The sequence below is a fragment of the Micrasema longulum genome, unplaced genomic scaffold (genome assembly GCF_059751315.1).
Source record: "Micrasema longulum isolate JH-2025_06_02 unplaced genomic scaffold, ASM5975131v1 h1tg001171l, whole genome shotgun sequence".
NCBI classification, from domain to species: Eukaryota; Metazoa; Arthropoda; class Insecta; order Trichoptera; family Brachycentridae; genus Micrasema; species Micrasema longulum.
In genome coordinates, this window is record NW_028278358.1 from 306698 (window position 1) to 327349 (window position 20652).

At 33.1% G+C, this 20652-nt stretch overlaps 2 protein-coding genes across 2 annotated transcripts in view; one reads left to right on the forward strand and one right to left on the reverse strand.

Annotated features, from left to right (window-relative positions):
* Positions 1-2617: 2617 nt before the first annotated feature.
* On the reverse strand, positions 2618-7899 carry l(2)37Cb (DEAH-box helicase 16 lethal (2) 37Cb). The gene is made up of 5 exons (XM_088233989.1): positions 7370-7899; positions 6833-6969; positions 3811-5383; positions 3319-3721; positions 2618-2891 (listed from the first exon to the last, which is right to left on the reverse strand). Exons 1-5 carry the CDS (start codon positions 7720-7722, stop codon positions 2664-2666), a joined length of 2694 nt encoding a protein of 897 aa, XP_088090115.1. The 5' UTR covers positions 7723-7899; the 3' UTR covers positions 2618-2663.
* Positions 7900-10772: 2873 nt separating this feature from the next.
* mib1 (E3 ubiquitin-protein ligase mind bomb 1) overlaps positions 10773-20652 on the forward strand; it is a 59409-nt gene continuing 49529 nt past the window's right edge. Inside the window, exons 1-8 of the mRNA XM_088233990.1 lie at positions 10773-11069; positions 12638-12833; positions 14100-14296; positions 15636-15803; positions 15892-15999; positions 16825-17010; positions 17480-17623; positions 18380-18524. Of these exons, the coding sequence (XP_088090116.1) occupies positions 10956-11069; positions 12638-12833; positions 14100-14296; positions 15636-15803; positions 15892-15999; positions 16825-17010; positions 17480-17623; positions 18380-18524 (1258 nt within the window). The 5' untranslated portion in view covers positions 10773-10955. The remainder of the gene's footprint in view (positions 11070-12637; positions 12834-14099; positions 14297-15635; positions 15804-15891; positions 16000-16824; positions 17011-17479; positions 17624-18379; positions 18525-20652) is intronic.

Here is a 20652-nt window from a genome sequence, read left to right on the forward strand (position 1 = left end):
GGGTTCTGAGAGTAAGGGCGTATTATAAGTAAAACTGTAAAAAATTCATTCTGAGTACTAAAGACTTTCAATTAAAAATATAGCCTTGCTTTTCAAATCGAACATTATAACAAGTAAACAATAATCTGTCACGGGTGGTAAAAATAATATTTTTGTCAATTTACTCTTTTATGGTCTAGATCAGTGTTTCCCACGGTGGGGCGTATGCCCCACCGGTGGGGCATACCGCCTCAGAGGTGGGGCACCACGCCTAAGAGATGAGTTTCCACATTCCACATATAAAGGGGAACACTCATCGGTCATACAAAAAAATGCCTGAGATGTACAAAATTTAAATATATGCCAAATTGTACTTAAAATAGAATAAAACCCGTTACATATTCGATAATTATCTAAAAACACAGAAACTGTGCAGGATTTAGGGATAATGGCATGGATTTGCGAAGAAACTAACAAAATATCCTAATATTACTTTGCATGCCAGAAAACGATTATTATCTTTTCCCTCATCTTATTTGGTGGAATGTGGTTTTAGCGCCATGAGCGATTTACTCATTAAAAAACGAAATCAATTGGATATAACTAATAGAGGTATAGAAGGGACCTAAGACTGAAATGAACTAAGTTAGATCGGGACATAAAATTTCTTTGTAGCGAGCGTAATTGAATTTGATAATGAATTAGGCGTCAAGATATGTGTGTGTTTGTACTAAATTTCAATTTTTTAAAATTTTTTTTATTAAATCATACAATTTTTTTTGTACTCCCAGGAGTTACAACAAACTCATTTTGGGACAGAAAAATATTTACATATAGGTATGTTAACAATAATAATATAGCAACAAATAGTAATAAAGTAACAAGTAATAATATGTACATAAAAACTGAAATAAGATAGCAAGCAAATATATGATACAAATCATACATCTGCTTGCCATCCCTTAAACAATCCATAATAAAAATTAAAAAAAATTATTTACATATTGCAAGAAAGAAATATTTAAGGGAAAAAAAAGAACTTAAAACTAAATTTCACCCTCCACGTACCTCCTCAAGTAGTAATTTTTTAAATGGATACAGTTATTTATTGACGTTCTATAGGACTCCGGTAGCTTGTTGTACTCACTACAAGCAAGGTATAGCAGAGACCTTAGACCATGCCTTGTCATGCGTGATCCAGGTACGTGAATATTTTGACGCTGTCGCGTTTTATACTGATGGACGTCACGATTAAAGGTATAGCCAATATTAGTCAGAGTCTTTATTCACACCTTGAAGCACCGTTTTTGCAATCTCAATACGGTATGACCAAAAATGGGAGAATGTCAGTAAGTTTGTAAATGTCTTTGACATGCGTTTCCATTGGTATACCGTATATGTTTCTTATAGCTCTATTCTGTATTACTTGTATTTCTGATACACACTTTTTTGTGGCAAATCCCCAGATGCACGACAAATATACCATATGAGAGTGTATCATTGAAAAGTACACTGCACGGCGAAGTGAGATTGTCACTTGTGTTTTATTATTGTTTTGATTTTTATTTAATTCTACTTAATTACATTTTCAATTTGGGTTTTGTAATAATTTCAGTTATAATATATGTATTAGAATAGGTTTTATTTCGTTTTCATTAGGGGTTCATATGTTTACAAACATATTATAATATGATTTAAAAATTTCACTGCTGTTTAATTAATAAAGATGCCGGTGGGGCATCTGACTTTTGAAATGACTACAGGGGGGCATGGCATAAAGAAGGTTGGGAAACACTGGTCCACATGGTGTTCTGCCAAAAAAAGATACATATCAATTAGGGTTCCATTGCCAAAAAATAATTGGGAACCGCTATTCTAAAGTATAACTGCTTAATGGACAAAATTAAAAACAATGATAAAAAACTGACCCCTCTAGTGCACAAAGTAATAAGCACTATAATAGATTGCCCAAAATTACTGCCCCTGATAAACTTTCGTGTACATACAAGGACCACCAGACTCCGACACATGCTCCAGTGCGAGTACAATAGGAAACACTTTACCCACCATTCTCCCCTGCCCTAGTGAGCATCCACAGAACAGCTAATAATTATGCTGAGCTGTTGGACCCTGTTGGACTCCACAGCACTCCTGCTGCTATCAAATTAGCTATCCTATCCATAGAATGGCCATCCCCTCAATTCTCCCCATTTTAATGTGTTTCTCTGTATTCATCTTCTCTTTATTTCCTTTTTTTAAATTAATTACGTGTTTAGCGTAATAGTTATGATCCCGTTAGTTATGATCCAGTTATGAACCCGTCTCTTCGTCAGGACATTAATTAAACCAACATACAAAACCCACTATACACCTTCACCACAGTTGTTGCACAAAAACTTTTTTTAATTGTTTTGTATTTATAAAAAGACCTTGTATTTATATAAAGACTGTGATTTCCTTAATTTATTTTTGTTAAAATAAAACAATTTTATTTTTGTTATTTTCTATAATACCTACTTTATGTACTTTTAACTGAGTATTGTAAGAGTCCTCTGGGCGTTTATTAAATAAATAAATAAATGATAATTTAAATAATGTTTTTGATTTGTTTTATATTTATTATATACAGAAACATTAATTTATTTTTTGATTCAGGACAAATTATGACAGGCCAAAAATGACATTCAAGTATCTGTTGGTTTTGATCGACCAACAACTTTGGGCATTTTCATGTTGGTAGAATCTTCTAATTCTTTGGACTTGTAGTAGTGCGGAGCTACCTCCAGTAACCATTTACTCTCGATCACCGTCACTTGTCTCATGAACTCTTTGCTGGTAAAAACCAACTCGTGGTACAGGATCCAGCGCGGCTGCTCTTCAAATAAACAACTGTTTGGATGTATTAACACATTCTGAAATACAAATGTATAGTTTATCAAATGCAGAATGTAAATTTGTAAAATTCATAATACAATATAGGTTATCTGTAAGTCATTTTAGAAAGATCCTCGGATGTTTGATTGAAAAATTACAGACATGTTTTGGCTTTTCAAGGGAATGAATGATGCGAATCAAAAAAAGAAAACCGTATTGATTCTTTTTTGGGTTTTAAATTGTGTTTTGATGCTGAAATATATATTTAAAAAAAAAAAAAATATTATCCGCACGTACAGATTGCCATAACGTTATATGTTTTGGATTTTACATATCATATTTTAATTATTGGCGTTAGTTGTTACATGAAATAAATAACTAAGCGAAATTGGTACATTATGTCAATAAGTATTGTTCACAACATAAAATAGAAACGTTTATATAATTAGAGTGAAGAGTAGTTACCAGATTATGTTTAATGGTTTTGTAATTCCCCCCTTTGGAAAGTCTGGCAATGTGGTAAAAGTATCCCGCAGTTATGGCCTTGCGAATATTGGCATCTTCCTGCAGACTGGACACCATAGCAATCTCCACTCGGTCCATTAAGCCCACCAACTGTTCGCGCACATCCCGAGATCTTTTCATGGAGCGGTATTGGATGAAGTTCTCGTAGCACCACTGGATGGAGTACTCTGACTCCACCCACTGGTTATACACATTCATTAAACTGAGATGGTCTCCTGCAGGATGATTGAAATTCTTCCTCGCTGTGTCTGCGTGGATAATCTTGTCTTTGGGCCGGTAGAATATTGCACCATTTACAGAAAGCATTGCGGCCAGAGTGACTATCTCTTCAGAGCACTTATATCTAAAAGAAAAACGAGAAATAATTTTTTCACTGAGCAAATGATCAAAATTAGGCGCTGGTCTAAAAGAAGATTAAATTGATTTACTAACTTTTCACTAGCTAGTAACATTTTAGCCATCATTGGATTCGTTGGGAACTCTGCCATTCGTCTTCCAGCTTTAGTGAGTTCTCCGTGGTGATTTAATGCTCCTAAAGCGTAAAGCTGTTCTAACGCAAGTACTAAAGTTTCATGCGGAGGGGGATCGAGAAAATCAAAATGAATTAGATCGTTGATACCGAGAGCTTTAAGTGTGAGAACAGCATTCCCCAAATTTATTCTCTGAATTTCAGGAATTGTATTATCTTCTAGTTCATTCTTGTAAGACCAAGCTGTATAGAGCCTGAAGCATTTTCCAGGTGCAACTCGCCCAGCCCTTCCTGCCCTTTGGTTGGCTGAAGCTTTGGATATTGGGACCACCATCAAACTCTCCATGCCAGCGCGTGAATTGAAATTATTTTGTTTGGCGAATCCCGGATCGATAACATAAATTATATTATCGATGGTTAAGGATGTTTCCGCAATATTTGTGGCCAAAACTACTTTTCTGGCTCCTGGAGGAGTGGGTTCAAAAATTTTAGCTTGCATATCACTCGGAAGGTTGGCATAAACAGGCAAAATTATTAGTTCTTTAACTTTAGATCCTAATCGCTTCGTTCTATCCTGTAACATTTCATTACATGTTTCGATTTCATCCTGTCCAGTGAGGAAAACTAGAATATCGCCTAAAGGCTGTGTAGCGTGGATTTGGAGTATCGAGACCACACAAGCATCTACATAATCTGCTTCAGGAGCTTTGGTGTAGTAAATATCAACAGGGAATCGTCTTCCCGGTATTCGGAATATCGGAGCATCATCAAAGAATTCTGAAAATTTCTGTGCGTCCAAAGTAGCGCTAGATATTAATAGTTTTAAGTCGGGTCTAAATCTAGCGATGTCTTTAACTAGCCCAAAAAGTATGTCAGTGTGGAGTGTTCTCTCATGTGCTTCATCAATAATCATAACACTGTATGAAGCGAGATCAGGTTCAGAGAGAAATTCTCTGTGTAAGGTTCCATCCGTCATATATTTGATGATAGTTCTTTCCGAAGTGCAATCCTCGAACCGGATACTGTAGCCGACCTCGTTCCCCAGCTTCACATCCATCTCCTGCGCCACGCGAGCTGCCACGGACATGGCGGCCACGCGACGCGGCTGCGTGCATCCGATGCACTTCGGTCCTTCTGTAAATCCCGCCTCGTGCAAATACTGTGGAATTTGTGTTGTCTTGCCAGATCCTGTCTCTCCCTCTACTATAATAACCTGATGCGCTCTCACTGCTTCTATAAGGCTGTCTTTGAAGGGGTATACCGGAAGAGACTTTTTGGTTTCAGCAATATCCATTTTCTTTCTTTCAGTGACGGAAGGTTCCTTTCCTTCCTTTTGATCCCCTTCCTTTTTGTCTGCGTCCATACGCAAAGCTTGAATAAATTCAATCTGATCTTCCAAAAGCAACTCGTATTCATCCTTGGCTGTGGAACTTTTCGCACCAAACTTGTAGACAGCCGAAGCCATTTGTTCTTGCTCCCATTTTTTTTGTTCCGAATGAGGAAGTTTTTCTCTCTCGTCCACTTCAACATAATCGCCTGAAGATAAGAAAAACAAAACAATATTACATGCTGATATATTATACAAATCAAACAAGTAAATAGGCAAGGTTAAATCTACTACCATACACAATCAATGATGAAATGATTCATTAGTCGCAAGCAAAAAATTAACTGCAATATTTTTGGCATGTTTTACTAGTTAGTAAGATTATTTATTTATTATTTATTTATTTTAAAGAAACAAACAGTCGACAATGATATAGTATTATTTAAAAAAAAAAAACAGTTAAAAGACAGACCAGCAAAGTTCTAAATAAGAATCATACATATTATTAAATTGTGTTACAACAAAAGGGTGTGTTTATGTGTATTTGTATGAGAGTAAGTGTAGATGTGTATTTGCTATATATCAGACACCAAACAGGATACCACTTCGTGGATTTTGCTTGGATACAGAAGTATTTTTAAGTCTTAAAAAATTGTGGTAAATAATTCCTTTGCATGCGGTGATGTAACAGCATGTTACGACAAGGGAAATACTGAATATTCTAAAGTTCAGAAATTTGAAGAAAAAAAAACAGGGAGACATACTGTTTAATCATTCCTTTTTCATAATTTATAAAAATAAACATATAATTTAGAATTTGAAGAAAAAAAACAGGGAGACATACTGTTTAATCATTCCTTTTTCATAATTTATAAAAATAAACATATAATTTAGAATTTGAAGAAAAAAAACAGGGAGACATACTGTTTAATCATTCCTTTTTCATAATTTATAAACATATAATTTAGCCCTGTTACAGCAAAATAAATTAGAAATCATAAATACGCCACTCATTTAACATGAGTGCGTCCTCCATCACTGCCAATAACAGACTGAATCTGTTTCACAAAACAGGGTCTCTGTCTTCCTTGTTATGAGTTCTCTATCTTTGTGCTCTCTCTTATAGAGATTTATTTCTGTATTGGCGGACATTCGTTCTTTGCATATTAAGGATAAATATTTTTAAAATTAAATGCCAGCATAGTTATACAAATTTTACTTTCCAAATCCAGTGTGAAAACGTTCATTTGAAGATAACAAAAAATACAACTTCATCATTTAAAAAAAATAAGAGATATCAACTCTTGTATCATATGTAGACTAGTGTGACATCACAGCCACGCAAGAGTTAATAAAGTCTCTAAATAATTATACATTTGGTCTCTAAAATTAAAATACATTTCCGTATTTTTGTTGGGAAATTTGAGCAAATAAAATACATTTGATTGATTATTTTTAATTTTTTCGTAGTTATTCTATAGAATAACATAAAACAAGGTTTTTAATTATTTACCACCAGGGACTTTATTGATGATGATAAGTACATGTTATTTATTACTCATTAAAACAAAATTCTATAAATGTTCATTCTGCTACCAAGCAACAGTAAAAGTGCATTTAAAAACATATTTTAAAATAAACATTTTAAATCCACAAACCCTTTTCTCCTTTCTTAAGATCTCTGGGCATGTGATATCTCTGGATATTTTCAAGTTCCCTCGCTTTCTCATGTTCTCTGGCGATGTTGAGAAGTTCTTTCTTACGGACTCTGTCTCTCTTTTCTCGTTCGGTCAATCTGGATAGCAGTAAAAGAGTAAAGTGTAAAAATCACTGATGTATAATTAAATAGAGATGATGCTTCATAGAACGATAGGTTCAAATTATGTTCTAAAAATGAGCATTGTCGTGTCATGCTGCATCCACATCGCCGCGCAAAAACGCATGGTAGAGTGAAAAGACTAACAGTTTATGCCGGTTTACTGTGAATTCAAAGCTGTGTGTCATGCTCTTTTGAACTGTTTCAAATTTACTGACCGCTGCGCGTAAAACACTATTTCCCCTTAATAAATGATGAGTTCAAAAGCCACGGTTGAATGGAACACAAGACGGGTGGTTAGTGTCGCATCTAGAGTATATTATATTAATGGTAAAAATAAGTTTAAAAAAACAGAAATAAAAACTCATGAAAAACTTACACGTCTTCGCCGAATAAATATTCATCATCAGCTATATCTGCTTCCAACTCCGCAACTTTGTCATCTTTTCTTTTCTCCAAATATTGTCTTCTAGATTGGATCCGAAGGGATGGAAGTATTTTGTCTCGATCTTCGGCTTCTAATTTTAACCTCCTGGCAGCTTCTTCGAAGGACCGCTTTTCCGAAGACTCGATAACTTTTCTTGTCTTAGAGTCATCTTTATCTCTTAACCGTTTTGCAAACTCGTCTCTACTTTTTAAGTCTTTTCGTCGAAGTTCTTCTTCGCTATCTTCACTACTCGAATTCGAGGATCGGCTTTTGCGTCTTCTTTTCTTATCCTTGTGTTTCCCCATTTTAAAAATAAATTAACACGTGTTATGGATACTAAATACAGAAACAAATCACATTCAAATGTTTTTAGTTTACATTTGTTCGTTCGGCGCTTAGCACAGATCACAACACAAATTATTCTGCACAATTGCACAGTTTATGCGTTTTGGCGTAGTCTGTGGAATAAGTGAACAAAACATGCATAGAAAAATAATATATGTCAAACGTCAAACACAAAACCAAAGACAAAACATGCGAAAATATTAAAAACGTATAAATGCATGTCAATCTAAAAACGGTCAAGAACTTTTTTTTTCATATTGAGACATTTTAGTCAAATAAACCAATTAATTAAATACTATCAAAACTAAAATATATCAAAAAATAAATTCAAAGTAAATTTAAAGAATTTTTTTGAACCCGAGTTAAAAATGCTTTTTATTTTAATTAGTTGCTTTTTCTGTTTTTTTTTTATATCGAATATTTTTTTTTCATTTATTCATATATTTTAAAATGTATAACTCCAAATCGTTAAATAAATAAAATACTATAAATCACTCTCCAAGCGCAAGGGGTAGTCTCTTTTTTGGAAAGTAACAACTTTAAGATTTAAAAACATATGAAAAGTAGATTATAAAGTAAAAAAAACATATCAATTACATAATCATAAAAGTAAAAAGTATAAAAAACCACCTGAGGGATCGCGAAGCGTAGCTTAAGGGATCACGGCCACAAGAAAAGCAAATGTAAAAAAAGGAAGGGGGGATCTCCAGATATTTTTCACTGTATTTCAAATAAACTTTGGAAATATTTCGAAACGCTAGAGTCGTCCGTATCATATTGGCACACGTAGGCCAAAATAATTTTTAACAATATACTAATTTATTTATCATGACGTGTATTTCAAGCATTTACTTTGTGATCAAACATTAAATTAAATGTTTGTATATAACCATTTAACTAATTATAGTTTCGTCCCAAATACATAAATTAACAAGATATCCTTGGCTTTTTTCACCTAAGTACTGAGGTTTTTTAGATTTACAGCAGCGGTTTCCCATTTTTTAGGCAATGGAACACTATTTTTTGGCGAAACCATATCATGCCAATAAAAAAGTGAATTGACAAAAAAAATATTTTTAAGACACATGATACTTTATTGTTTGCATGTCGTAATGTTTGACTTGAAAAGAAAGACTGTATTTTGAATTAAAAACCCCTGTGACCTTTCCTTTACCTTTTAAGAGCCGCTTTTAGGAAATACCTTTTAGGAACCGCTGTTCTTTTGTTATTATTTGATTGTTTTCTATTATTTTTTATAGGTACATATTCAGTCATTTTTATGTCAGTAAGTTACATGAACAAGGATGATTGCGTCTAAAATAACACAATTTACAACATTTTAACGAATTCAAATTGAAATTGAAAAAAAAATCATTCGAATTGACAAGCTGTAGACAGCAATGACCATCACAAGAAGCACATTTTAAGTAGGTTCTTAACGTTACACATCTATCTTTACAAATAACATCGACCCTAAAGATGGACGCTGTAATGCGATCCGAAACGTCGGTAAAGAGTGCGAACGACACACGGCATCATAAACCAAAAAACTTCATTTAAATATACAAATAAATCCTCCAAATCAATCAAATTTTGTCATAATATATTTAAAAGGGTAGAAGAATACTCTCACGGCTTTTAGAAAATATTAATTTAAAGGTAAAGGTTTTTGTGATAATGTTGAAAAAACATGTTCTCGTGCCTCATAAAAAAAACAATTTAGAAGGATATATTATTGTGATAATAATAATGGAGAAAATATATTCTCATGGTTGATTTTTTAAAATAAATTGAGGTAAATCTTAATATAAATACCTATGCAAAGATAATTATTATTCGGTTCGAATATTAAATTTGAACACACGAAAATGACTAAAATTTAGCGTATATAACACAAAAATGAGGTCATAATTCCAGTGCGTAAGTATAAGAGACAGACACAATCAATTAATTCTAGAGTATTAATATTATACTAAATATATTACAACAGAAATGGAGAACATTTAAGAGAAGGTAATAAAAAGTCTAGGCAGCTACAGATTCATCTAATTTAATTATTACACCTACATACTAGGCAACGCCTGAAAATAATATTTTTTCAATTTCTATGCTTCTACATGAACCAGGTGGATATATCAACAATAATTTGAGTCAGTCCAAATTTTTGTAGACAAGAACTAGATGAATCTCACCCGCATAAATAAAAGTTTCAGATATTTAACTTTACAAACATCAACAGATTAAAGAATTGAAGGAATATAGATGTTCAAATATGGGCAGAAAAGTGAATGTTACACAGTGTGTAAAGTGACCACTTAAACCAGGGAATGACAGGTCATAAGCCCTGTAGATGCCTAGACTTCTAATTACCTTCTCTTAAATGTTATTTATCTCTGTTGTAATATTTTAATGTTAACAGCTCCCCATGGAGTTTAATCCAGTCCTTGTCTACAAAAATTTGGACAAACTCAAAATATTGTTGATTAATATTATGGATTGGACATCCAAAAAAATGTGGTTTGTGTCCTCTTCCTTAAGCTGACATTTGCATCTGGCAGAATCCAGGACATGGATATCTCATATGTATAAAAAAAACAGTTTTTTAATACAACAGCCAAAAGAGAATTGAAGTACTTCCAATAAATAATAAAACATTGAGAACCTTCAGCTCCACGAGAAATTAAATACAAAAAATGTTTTCTTGCACGTAGTGAAAATGAGAGAATTCAATTGTTTTTTTTTAAACGTACGAAAAAATATAATACATATTTAAATAAAAACGAACTACTTTGATCGACGTCACCAGTTCATAAGAATCAACCAAAGATAAGACAGCTGTGAAAGATATTTGGTTTGCTTACCGTAAACGGACCAATAAGTATAACTGACAGAGAATAAGCGGAAGATAACCTCTGACGTCACACACGGAGTTGTTTCAGAAATAAAATACTTTGAAAAATCATAGCGCTGAAAATACTACATTTAAATATTTAAAAAACTTTTTTTTTGCGAAGTATAATAGTCTATTGACAATAAAACAAATAATTAAAAAACACTGAACTCTCATATTTTTTAAATGTAGTAACATTAATTTGAAGGTGTTTTGCTGTCAAAGTGTCAGAAAGCTGTCAAATTCGGGTCATTTTAATTACATCGCGATTATTTCCTTCTTGTTTATTGACGATTGGTCCTAATGGAGGCAGCAAACTCCTCAGCGGTAACCTCCGCCAGCAGAGCTACCCGCTTCATGATGGAAGGAGTCGGGGCTCGCGTCATCAGGGGGCCAGACTGGAAGTGGGGAAAACAGGTTAGGTTTCAAAAAAGTTTTAAAAATAAACAATAACTTTTATGAAATCCGTTATTTGTACTTTCAAACTAAAATCTTCATTTCAATCCGTTATTAAGTCCAGAAATATACAGTATATCACCATTTTGATTTCTCAAATTAACTTTTTGTAAAGATAATTCCACCAATTACGATATTAAAGTTTTATAGCAATTTATACATTAATCGTATTTCGATATTCTGAAACATTCACGTAAATTATACTATTTTTCTCTTATTAATTTTACGAAATTATGAAACGTTAAACTTAAAAAAAAAACTTTTTCAATTAGGAATAGTATTTTTCTGCTTATCCCTAATTTAAATTCTTTGATTTATGTTGAATTCGTTACATTAAAAAATACATAAATATTTTTGATTTCTTAAATTTATGTAGGTACCAATAGATATTTAAATTGCATAGGATTATATAATTCTCGCACAACTTTAAGTAAATCGTTTTACCTCAAAGTTTTCTATTGTTTGAGAAATATGGTATGATATTGTTTTAATAATATGCGATAATTATTAATGATTGTCATCCCACGTTCTACAGTAATCTCTCAGTCAACTGTGGAGTTTCTTCCAAGATAATATTTTCATCCGTAAATTACACATTTAAAAGACATCATAGAAAAAACTAACAAATTAGTCATGAGCATCGACTCTTCAATGTTGGTATACTTTTACATATTATTTTAGCACAACATGTTTAGTTAATCTAATCTAATTGTTAAATGATAAGCATTGGATATAAAGCTCCGCAAGCAATTAGTCAAACATATGCGTAGTGTATTTTGATGTATGATTGTGAGACATGGTGCACAGGCAAGAAAGATTGAAAAAGATCGGAGACCTTCGAGATGTGGACCTATTTATTTAGAGTTTTCTGGAGAGACATTACGAATGGCTAGGTTCATCTGTCAAACACCATATCGAAAAGGGGCGCAGAATGGATATTTCATACGCCACGACATGAAAATCTCCTGCATGATTTACTAGACCGGATGACTCAGGGATCGATTGGCAGAGGGCGTCGTCACCGAGAGTATCTTGAGCAAATATGCCACGATATGGACTGTACCTCCTATGCAAAGTTATAGAGACTCACTAAAGACCGAGCGGAGTGGAGGAAAAGATGCAGGGCATTGCTTCCATCCAATCTCCAGGATTGAAACTGAAGAAGAAGTATTGATTTATTTATTCTTAGCCAATGACGACAATAAACATTGCAATAATTTGTTCATCAATCATCATTAATATTGTACCATGTCCACAAACTGATAAGAGTAGTCTCATGTTGTTTATAGACTTTTTGTTGGCTGCTTATTTCTCTGCGTCTTCCCAAGTCAGATCTATGTCTCACAGTTCAGACGAGAACTGCTGACGTATTGTCGGCAATTGACGTCGAGGACGTTGACAGTATGAAAGCGTAGGTAAGGTTCTCAGAGGACATCCGAAATATACCAGTAGATGTCTATTGAGCAAGATTGTATCTCAATACTAATTGAATCAAATTATTTGATGAACGACTTAAATTTATCTTTCAGGACGGTGGAGAGGGTCACGTCGGTACCGTTCGCAACTTTGAGTCTCCTGAAGAGGTGGTAGTAGTGTGGGATAATGGCACGGCCGCCAATTACCGCTGCTGCGGTGCGTATGACCTTCGTGTTTTGGATAGCGCCCCCACGGGTGTTAAGCATGATGGAACAATGTGTGATACATGCCGCCAGCAACCTATCTTTGGTAAGTAATTCCATAATACCCAAATAACTATGTATGTAACTGCCAATTACGCGAAAAAAGTAAACACTCCAATTAAATACCCAATCTCTTGCAACTACGAGTACATACGTAGGTACTAACTATGTACGACACTCTCCGATTCCGCGTTTACATTCCTTAGCCAACAAATTTACTTGTGATATAGACATTTTAAATACGACAATTATCCATTTTAAAACGTTTTTAAATGCACTGTTTGAAACTAATTATTAATGTCATAATAAAACTTTCTTTTTCATACAACTTTTTCTCTGTTTTTGATGTGTATTATTATTTATTATTATCTTTTTCTGAAATTAATGTATCAAATATTTTTGTGTACCAGATATTATGTTATTATCTTATATATACTTACTGTAAAGTAATTTTTATTATTTGTTTTTAACAATAATTTGTTAATACCATTTTTTTTATACGTATAAGTATAGGTAAATTAATATATTTTTTGTTTAAATTCTTTACAAGTTATTTACGATTTCCTTTTTAATTCAATTACTTTTCTTATATCCATATTTTTTTTTTTTCTTTTTTACTATGTAAAGTTTCACTTTTTATTTTGCATGGCAGTATGCTTTTTATTGTTTCTACATGTATACAAAAAAGCGTTGTTTATCTTTTAAATTATTACTTACCATGTTTGTACTTACCTGTATATTTTTTGTAAATGCCCCTTGGGCGTATTGTAAAATTAAATAAATAAATAATGATTGGTAGTCTAGCATTCCTAACAAGAAGTCAGTTGGGAAAAGCCGAGAATGCTCCTTTAGATACAGATAGTACAGATTTTTTTCTTTAGTCTCCACCATATTAATTTTCTTTTCTTTATTAAATTGTTATTTGGAAGTGATGTTGTCATCAAACTTGTTACGTAGTATATTCATGGTTTCACAAAGAGCTCTATACGTTTGGCGAAAAGAACACTTATTTTTAAAGTAAATGAAATTAAAAAAAAAAACATTGTTCGAGTGTAAGGCGTTCCATTATAAATTTAAGAATTGTTAGAGCACAAATGTTAACAAAATCTGTCATTTTTAGTATCATTAGCAGTGTTACTAATTGAAAGTTCTATTATAACAATAAAACACTTGTTATTTTGTGTTAGTCCATTGAATAAATTTAATAATTATTTTTACTTGCCACATTCTGCTAGGTTGTACACTGTATTTTTTTAATGAGGATCGAAGCACGAGATCACTTATCAATTCTCTTCATCTACAAATATTTTAGGAATCCGATGGAAGTGTGGAGAATGTACGAACTATGACCTGTGCTCCGTGTGCTACCACGGAGACAAGCATCAGCTTCGCCACCGTTTCTACAGAATTAGTGCTCCCGGAGGGCAGCGTTGCCTGGTGGAGCCTCGGCGCAAGAGCAAGAAACAAGCCGTTCGAGGCATCTTCCCAGGGGCTCGTGTTGTCAGGGGGGTAAGTTTTAACATCTCCTTATTCTGATAAAATATATTGAAATCCCTTTTTTATAGCAGTTATATTAAATTACACTCCTCCGTGGTGTAATGGTTAAGATGCTTAACTCATGCACGGAAGGTTCCAGGTTTAATTTCCGGTGAGAACACAAAACTAGATTTTTCTCAAGCCTGGGTATTCTGTGCTTTAGTTCACCTCTAAAATTGGGCTTCCTGGCCTGTCGTAGTGCAAAATAAAACTTTGCAGTAAAATCCCCATTCTTAGACTGATTATTCAGTTTTTGGTTTGAAAAATCATTACTATTCGTCATATGTATTACTAAATGATTGCATTCATCTTCTAGGCTGATATATATTTTACTGTTATTATAACTAGTAATTAACTGTAAAATTACAAATATACTTTTTATCTATAAACTCTTCTGTTGCGCTACAATTCTCATATGTCACGTTTATTTACTATTTTCAATATGTAACAATGTATTGTCTATATATATCGTCGGGTTTCTGCCACAAATTGGTACTGCATTTTACTAGTTGTGAAATATTGCACTCTTAAAGTTAAAAGCTCACTCCAAATCAACAACTTAAATAAAGCTGCAAGTTGGATGTTTTGAATATCTCCAAATGTTTGTAGACAGGCTGGATTTCTTCCTTGTTATTTAGATATAAATTTGTTGCAGTAGAGGGATAACATTTTTAAGAAGAGAATATGGAAATCTAGGCATTTACGGGGCTTATGACCTGTCATTGGCTGGTTAAAGTAGACATTTTACACACTATGTAACATTCATAATTCTGCCTATCTTTAAATATCCACAATTCCTTAAATGAAAATGGTTCAGCCGAATGAATCTCACCCACATGATAAAAGTTTCAGCTATTTTTTTCCAGAAGAATTAACAGATGGAAGATTTGTGGAAGTGTGTATATTTATACATAGGAAGATGGTGAATTTTAAATTGTGTAAAGTTGCCACGTAAACCAGCTAATGACCGGTCATAAACCCTGTAAATGTCTAGATTTCCATATTCCCTCCTTAAAAATGTTTTCCCTTTCTGTTTCTTAGTTTTTTTTTTGTGTACGTAAAATACGAAATATTTTTATTTACCTAACAAAGATTATTTGATGCCATTCATAAAAAATCCCATTTTAAAAAAGTTGTACTTGTGCCAGAAACCTGACGATATATTGTTTTGATTCTGAATTAAAAACATATGTAAATTTTATATATAAAACACTAACTTTGTGTTAAATATAAAAAATATGTGGTTTTTGTCAGAGCAGCTCTGTAGAATGTTACAAAGTGGAGTTTTAATATATGAATGTATTATTTACAGGTTGATTGGCAATGGGAAGATCAAGATGGTGGGAATGGACGACGAGGAAAAGTGAATGAAGTCCAAGATTGGTCAGCGGCCAGCCCTCGATCCGCTGCATATGTTGTGTGGGATAATGGAGCTAAAAATCTCTACCGAGTCGGTTTTGAAGGAATGGCCGATTTAAAGGTAAATTATAAAATAAGACGCCAATGAGCATTGATTGTTAATATTTGATAATCATGCATTACTGATTTTATATAAATGCTCATTTTAGGTTGTGAATGATGTGAAAGGACAAACGGTATACAAAGAACATCTCCCTCTTCTGGGGGAACAAGGACCGGGTCGAGCCGGTCCACATGGTTTGCAGATTGGTGATCAGGTAGTTTTTTTTTCAATTCGACTAAATATGATTATGTATGTTTTTTTGAACAATAGAAAATGATTCTTTTTAATGAAATTTTTCTTCAATCACCTTCTAATAAGCATCTTCAGACTGATAACATTTAATATTTTTAACTTTTAAAATAAATATGTTTTCCTTCTCTCGTTTCAAAGTATTTTAATCATATATTGAAAGAATAAAGTCGCAATAATCTAATAAAAATACAAACAAATGTGCATGCACCTTCACAATAAAACATTAAATCTGAACACGGATCTGCATTTGAGTGTTTTTGATGTAACAAATACATGATTGAAAACTACACATAACCCAATTTATGCTAAGAGAAAACATTTAATATAATATTTTATAGGTGTCTTTTATTTTTGATAAAAAAAATATTTGCTTTCGTATGATTCACCCAAATATTTTAATTTTGGGGGCATTTTTGATAAGTTGTAAATAACTCACTATAGAAAATGGGAATTAAGTTGGGGTAGAGTGGGGTTTGAACCTTTGATCCATTAAATAGGTGCATAGGTTTTCACAGTCCCACTGTTAATTGCCACAGTACAAACCACATGTACATAAACACATTATTTTCTACACAACACATAATAATAAAATAGTTTGACCTGAAGATGGCTCTTGCAACAGTAACTGAAACGTCGGAACGAGTCCAACCTACACGAAATCACCCAAAAAAGACCTACATTAGCCATTTTATTTTTCTAGCGTAGATGGTAATATTCTGTTTAAGTTGGTCATTGATGTTTCTACTTATTTATTAATCATTGTGTATTACTTATGGTCTTATTCCAGGTGAATGTTGATCTGGAGCTAGAGATTGTGCAGTCCTTGCAACATGGCCACGGAGGTTGGACTGATGGGATGTTTGAGTGCCTCGGGACCACAGGAACTGTGGTTGGAATAGATGAGGACCATGATATTGTGGTCTCGTATCCCAGCGCCAATCGTTGGACGTTTAATCCAGCAGTTCTTACCAAGGTCAATTTTATTATCTAAATGCTAATTGTATTAAATAAAGTATGCATGTTTAATTTAGATGTCAAATTTAATATGTTTGTAGACCTCTTTCATTTAGGGATTTGTAGGTTATACTGCAATTAGGTTACAGATTTAATTTTCAATATTAATTTATCAAAAAATAACAATATGTTTTTACATATCTATATAACATTGCCACCTCATTAATGTAGCAAGATATTCTTGTTAAAAGAGGGATTTATTTTTGAAATTAGCAGATCGCATCGCTTTGTAATTACAATAATAAAAAAATCGGTAAGATCAATGTTTTTAGACTAAAATTTTTTTTTGTATAAATGTATTATTTCGCTTTGTCAGTTACATAATTTCCATCAAATTACCGATTCAATTTCACACAAGATAGGGGCATATCAGCTGATAGCTGCCTGCCCCTAATTTAATTAATTCACAAGAAACTAAAAAACTTTAGGTGAATGCGGCCAGTGGTGGGGCGGTCGGAGGTGTGGGGGGCACAGCCTTTGTGGTGGGAGACTTGGTGCAGGTGTGTGGAGATGCGGAGGCGGTGAAGGCCCTCCAGCGCGGCCACGGGGAGTGGGCGGAGGCCATGTTACCGGTGAGCGCCAGTTTTCGCTTCTATGCATACTCCATTGCCAGCAGTTATTCCATGTATTATAGTTTTTTCTAAGAAATTAATTACATAATTTATTAACAAAATAGATGTGCGTTTTGGGATTGATAAAACAATTAATAATTGTTATTACAATGTTAAATAGTTATCAAATCATGCTAGAAGTATGAGATTATTATATTATGCACTTTTTGCTTATAAATTTGTATAAACCACTTAAAATTTGGTTTGAGTCTACCGGTTTCGAGGTACTACCTCATCATAAAGTTAATGTTTTTATATTTTATATGATTTGAAATAATATATAGGTTAACAGAGAGAAATTAATTATGCTATAGTGTTTTAAATTACGGGTAGTACAGTTTTCAAAGTTTGTAATTTTCTCCCTGTATATTATTTTCACATGTAAAAACTGTATTATTAAGTATCCTCGGCATAGATGACCCCAGTGAGGACACATAATTTTTATGTTTTTATTTTATATAATGCAAAAATGAATAAATAGTATAAAATGTTTTCAATGTTAAAAATAAACTACGTTCTTATAGTTTTTTGAGTATATTTGAACGATTAACGTATTTTTCAGCGTAGATGCATATTGCTTCAAAATACTTGTGAAATTGGGTGTTTTCAATGTTATAACAAAATAAATCTTTTTTTTTCTTTCCATTACTTGCTATTTAATAATATAACCTCTTTTAAGTAATTATTTAAAATACAGTTAATGCATTCTCTGTGCAGACCCTCGGCAAGATCGGGCGCGTCCAGCAGATCTACCATGATAACGACCTAAAGGTAGAGGTTTGCAACACCTCCTGGACATACAATCCCAACGCAGTCACCAAGGTGGCTTCCTCTGATGGCAGTGTGCCGGGAAATTCTTCTGGTAAGAATTGAATTAGAAAGGAATTATGCTTAGTGAGTTTTTTTTTTTCTGTGACCGGGTAAACGAAGAATATAGTTCTGTGCCTGTACGGGTTACCAATGAAAATACTTTTTCAAATTTTCATATAAACATATTTGTGAGTTGGTCTGATGTAAATCAATTTTCGGGGTCATAACTGTTCATCAATCCGATATCAAAATGTCTCAATTGTCCATATAATTTTTATGCAGATGATTTACAGTTATATCATCATTGCAGACCTGAAAACACCAGTGGAGCAATAGAATCAACACTAAGTAGTGTGTCAACATGGACAAAAGAGTATGGTTTACTTATAAACCCATCTAAAACAAAAATTATCTTTGCAGTAGTCAAATATTGCTTATTAAGTTAGACGTATCTTCTCTTAATCCTCTTAATGTCAATGGTACCAATATCCAATACAGGAAATGTTAAAAAAATCTAGGGGTACTAATGAATGAACATCTATGCTGGCGAGCTCATACTAATGAATTAAGCTGCCAAATATTTTTTAGTCTACACTCACTTCGAAGGTTGCAAAGAGTCTTACCCATTAATACTAAATGCTCACTCGTACAAGCATTACTACCCATTCTAGATTACACTGATGTTTCCATGACTGATTAACTCTTAAGCTGTGAGTAACTCGATAAACTTGAACGGCTTCAGAATACATGCATAAGGTATAATTTTGGTCTTAGGAAATATGACCACATTTCTGATTATCGTAGGCAACTGAAATGGCTCAAAATTAGACAGCGGAGAGACTATCACTCTCTTTCACTTCTGTTTGCTGTATATCACAGTCCTAACGCTCCTATATACCTCTGTGAAAAATTTCAACGCTTATCAGTTCAACATTTACCTCTTCCTTCAAATTCTCAAAGCATCCTCTTAATACCCATCCACAATTCCTCTTTCTTCCCTAACTCATATAATGTCCATGCGGCTCGACTGTGGAATCATCTCCATCCACTATCAAAGATGTTACTACAGTATCTCTGTTTAAGAAGAAACATCTCCTTTCTCTTCCTTAATCTCTCCTGCTTTCCTCTTTATTCCCTTTTCTCATTGATAACAGTATTGATTTAAGGTAATTTATATACGAATTCAATTATTTCTATTTTTGTACAACTTAAGCTTTTTTATTTTCCATTGAATATGTTTTGCAACTTGAATTATATAAATAAAACTTTTATTTTATTGGTTGGTTGGAAGAAATTGCCATTTGGCAATAAGCCCACCAATGTACATTATTTACAAAAAAATAAATAAATCAAAATTAAATAAAAAACTGAAAGCTCTATCGTCCCCAATTCCATCTCGATCCCAAGAAAAACTTCCTTTCTGGCAGAGTGGTTTCAGACCATGCAGAACAAATTCGTCAAAAAACGCTACGATTAACCGTATTATGGATACGTATAACAGGAAATTTAACGAAATAGATATATTTACCAAAAATATTAAATTTATCAAAACTGCCATAGGTAATAAATTGTCTTTGTCCGCATCCTCCTCTCCGTTGCTCTCTATCCCTGAACATATATAAGTTTTATAGTGAGAAGATCTTTTAATATAATTATGTATCCCCGTACTGCGGGCCAACTGTTTGTGACACCTGATTTTTATAATCCGAATCATTTCTATTAAACTTATATGTTATTCTTATTTATATATTATGTAGGTGCATATAATATGCATTTGTGTGTTCGTTTTGAATCAACGTTCGCGTATTGTCAATCCTTATTTTATTGTTGTCATTATTTCGTATTTACTGCATTTTGTGGTTACCTACCGTATTGTATAGGACTCGTCGCACATTATTCATTCGATGTGTATCAGTTAAATTTAAAAAAGACTACGGTTCTTCAGAATACGGTTTTGAAATTTAACATACTTAACAATTACTAAACAATTTATATCATTTCGTCATTTGAATTTTAACAAAAAGGTTTCTAACTTTTTACTAAGCTCTTTATTGTACCATTTTTAATACAATTTACAAGTTTTAAGCAAATATATTATTTTCGTACTTACGCACCCATACAAACGCACCCTCTGCCTCTTTCATTCCCACACGCACATGTATCCTCTCCCTCATTCATTC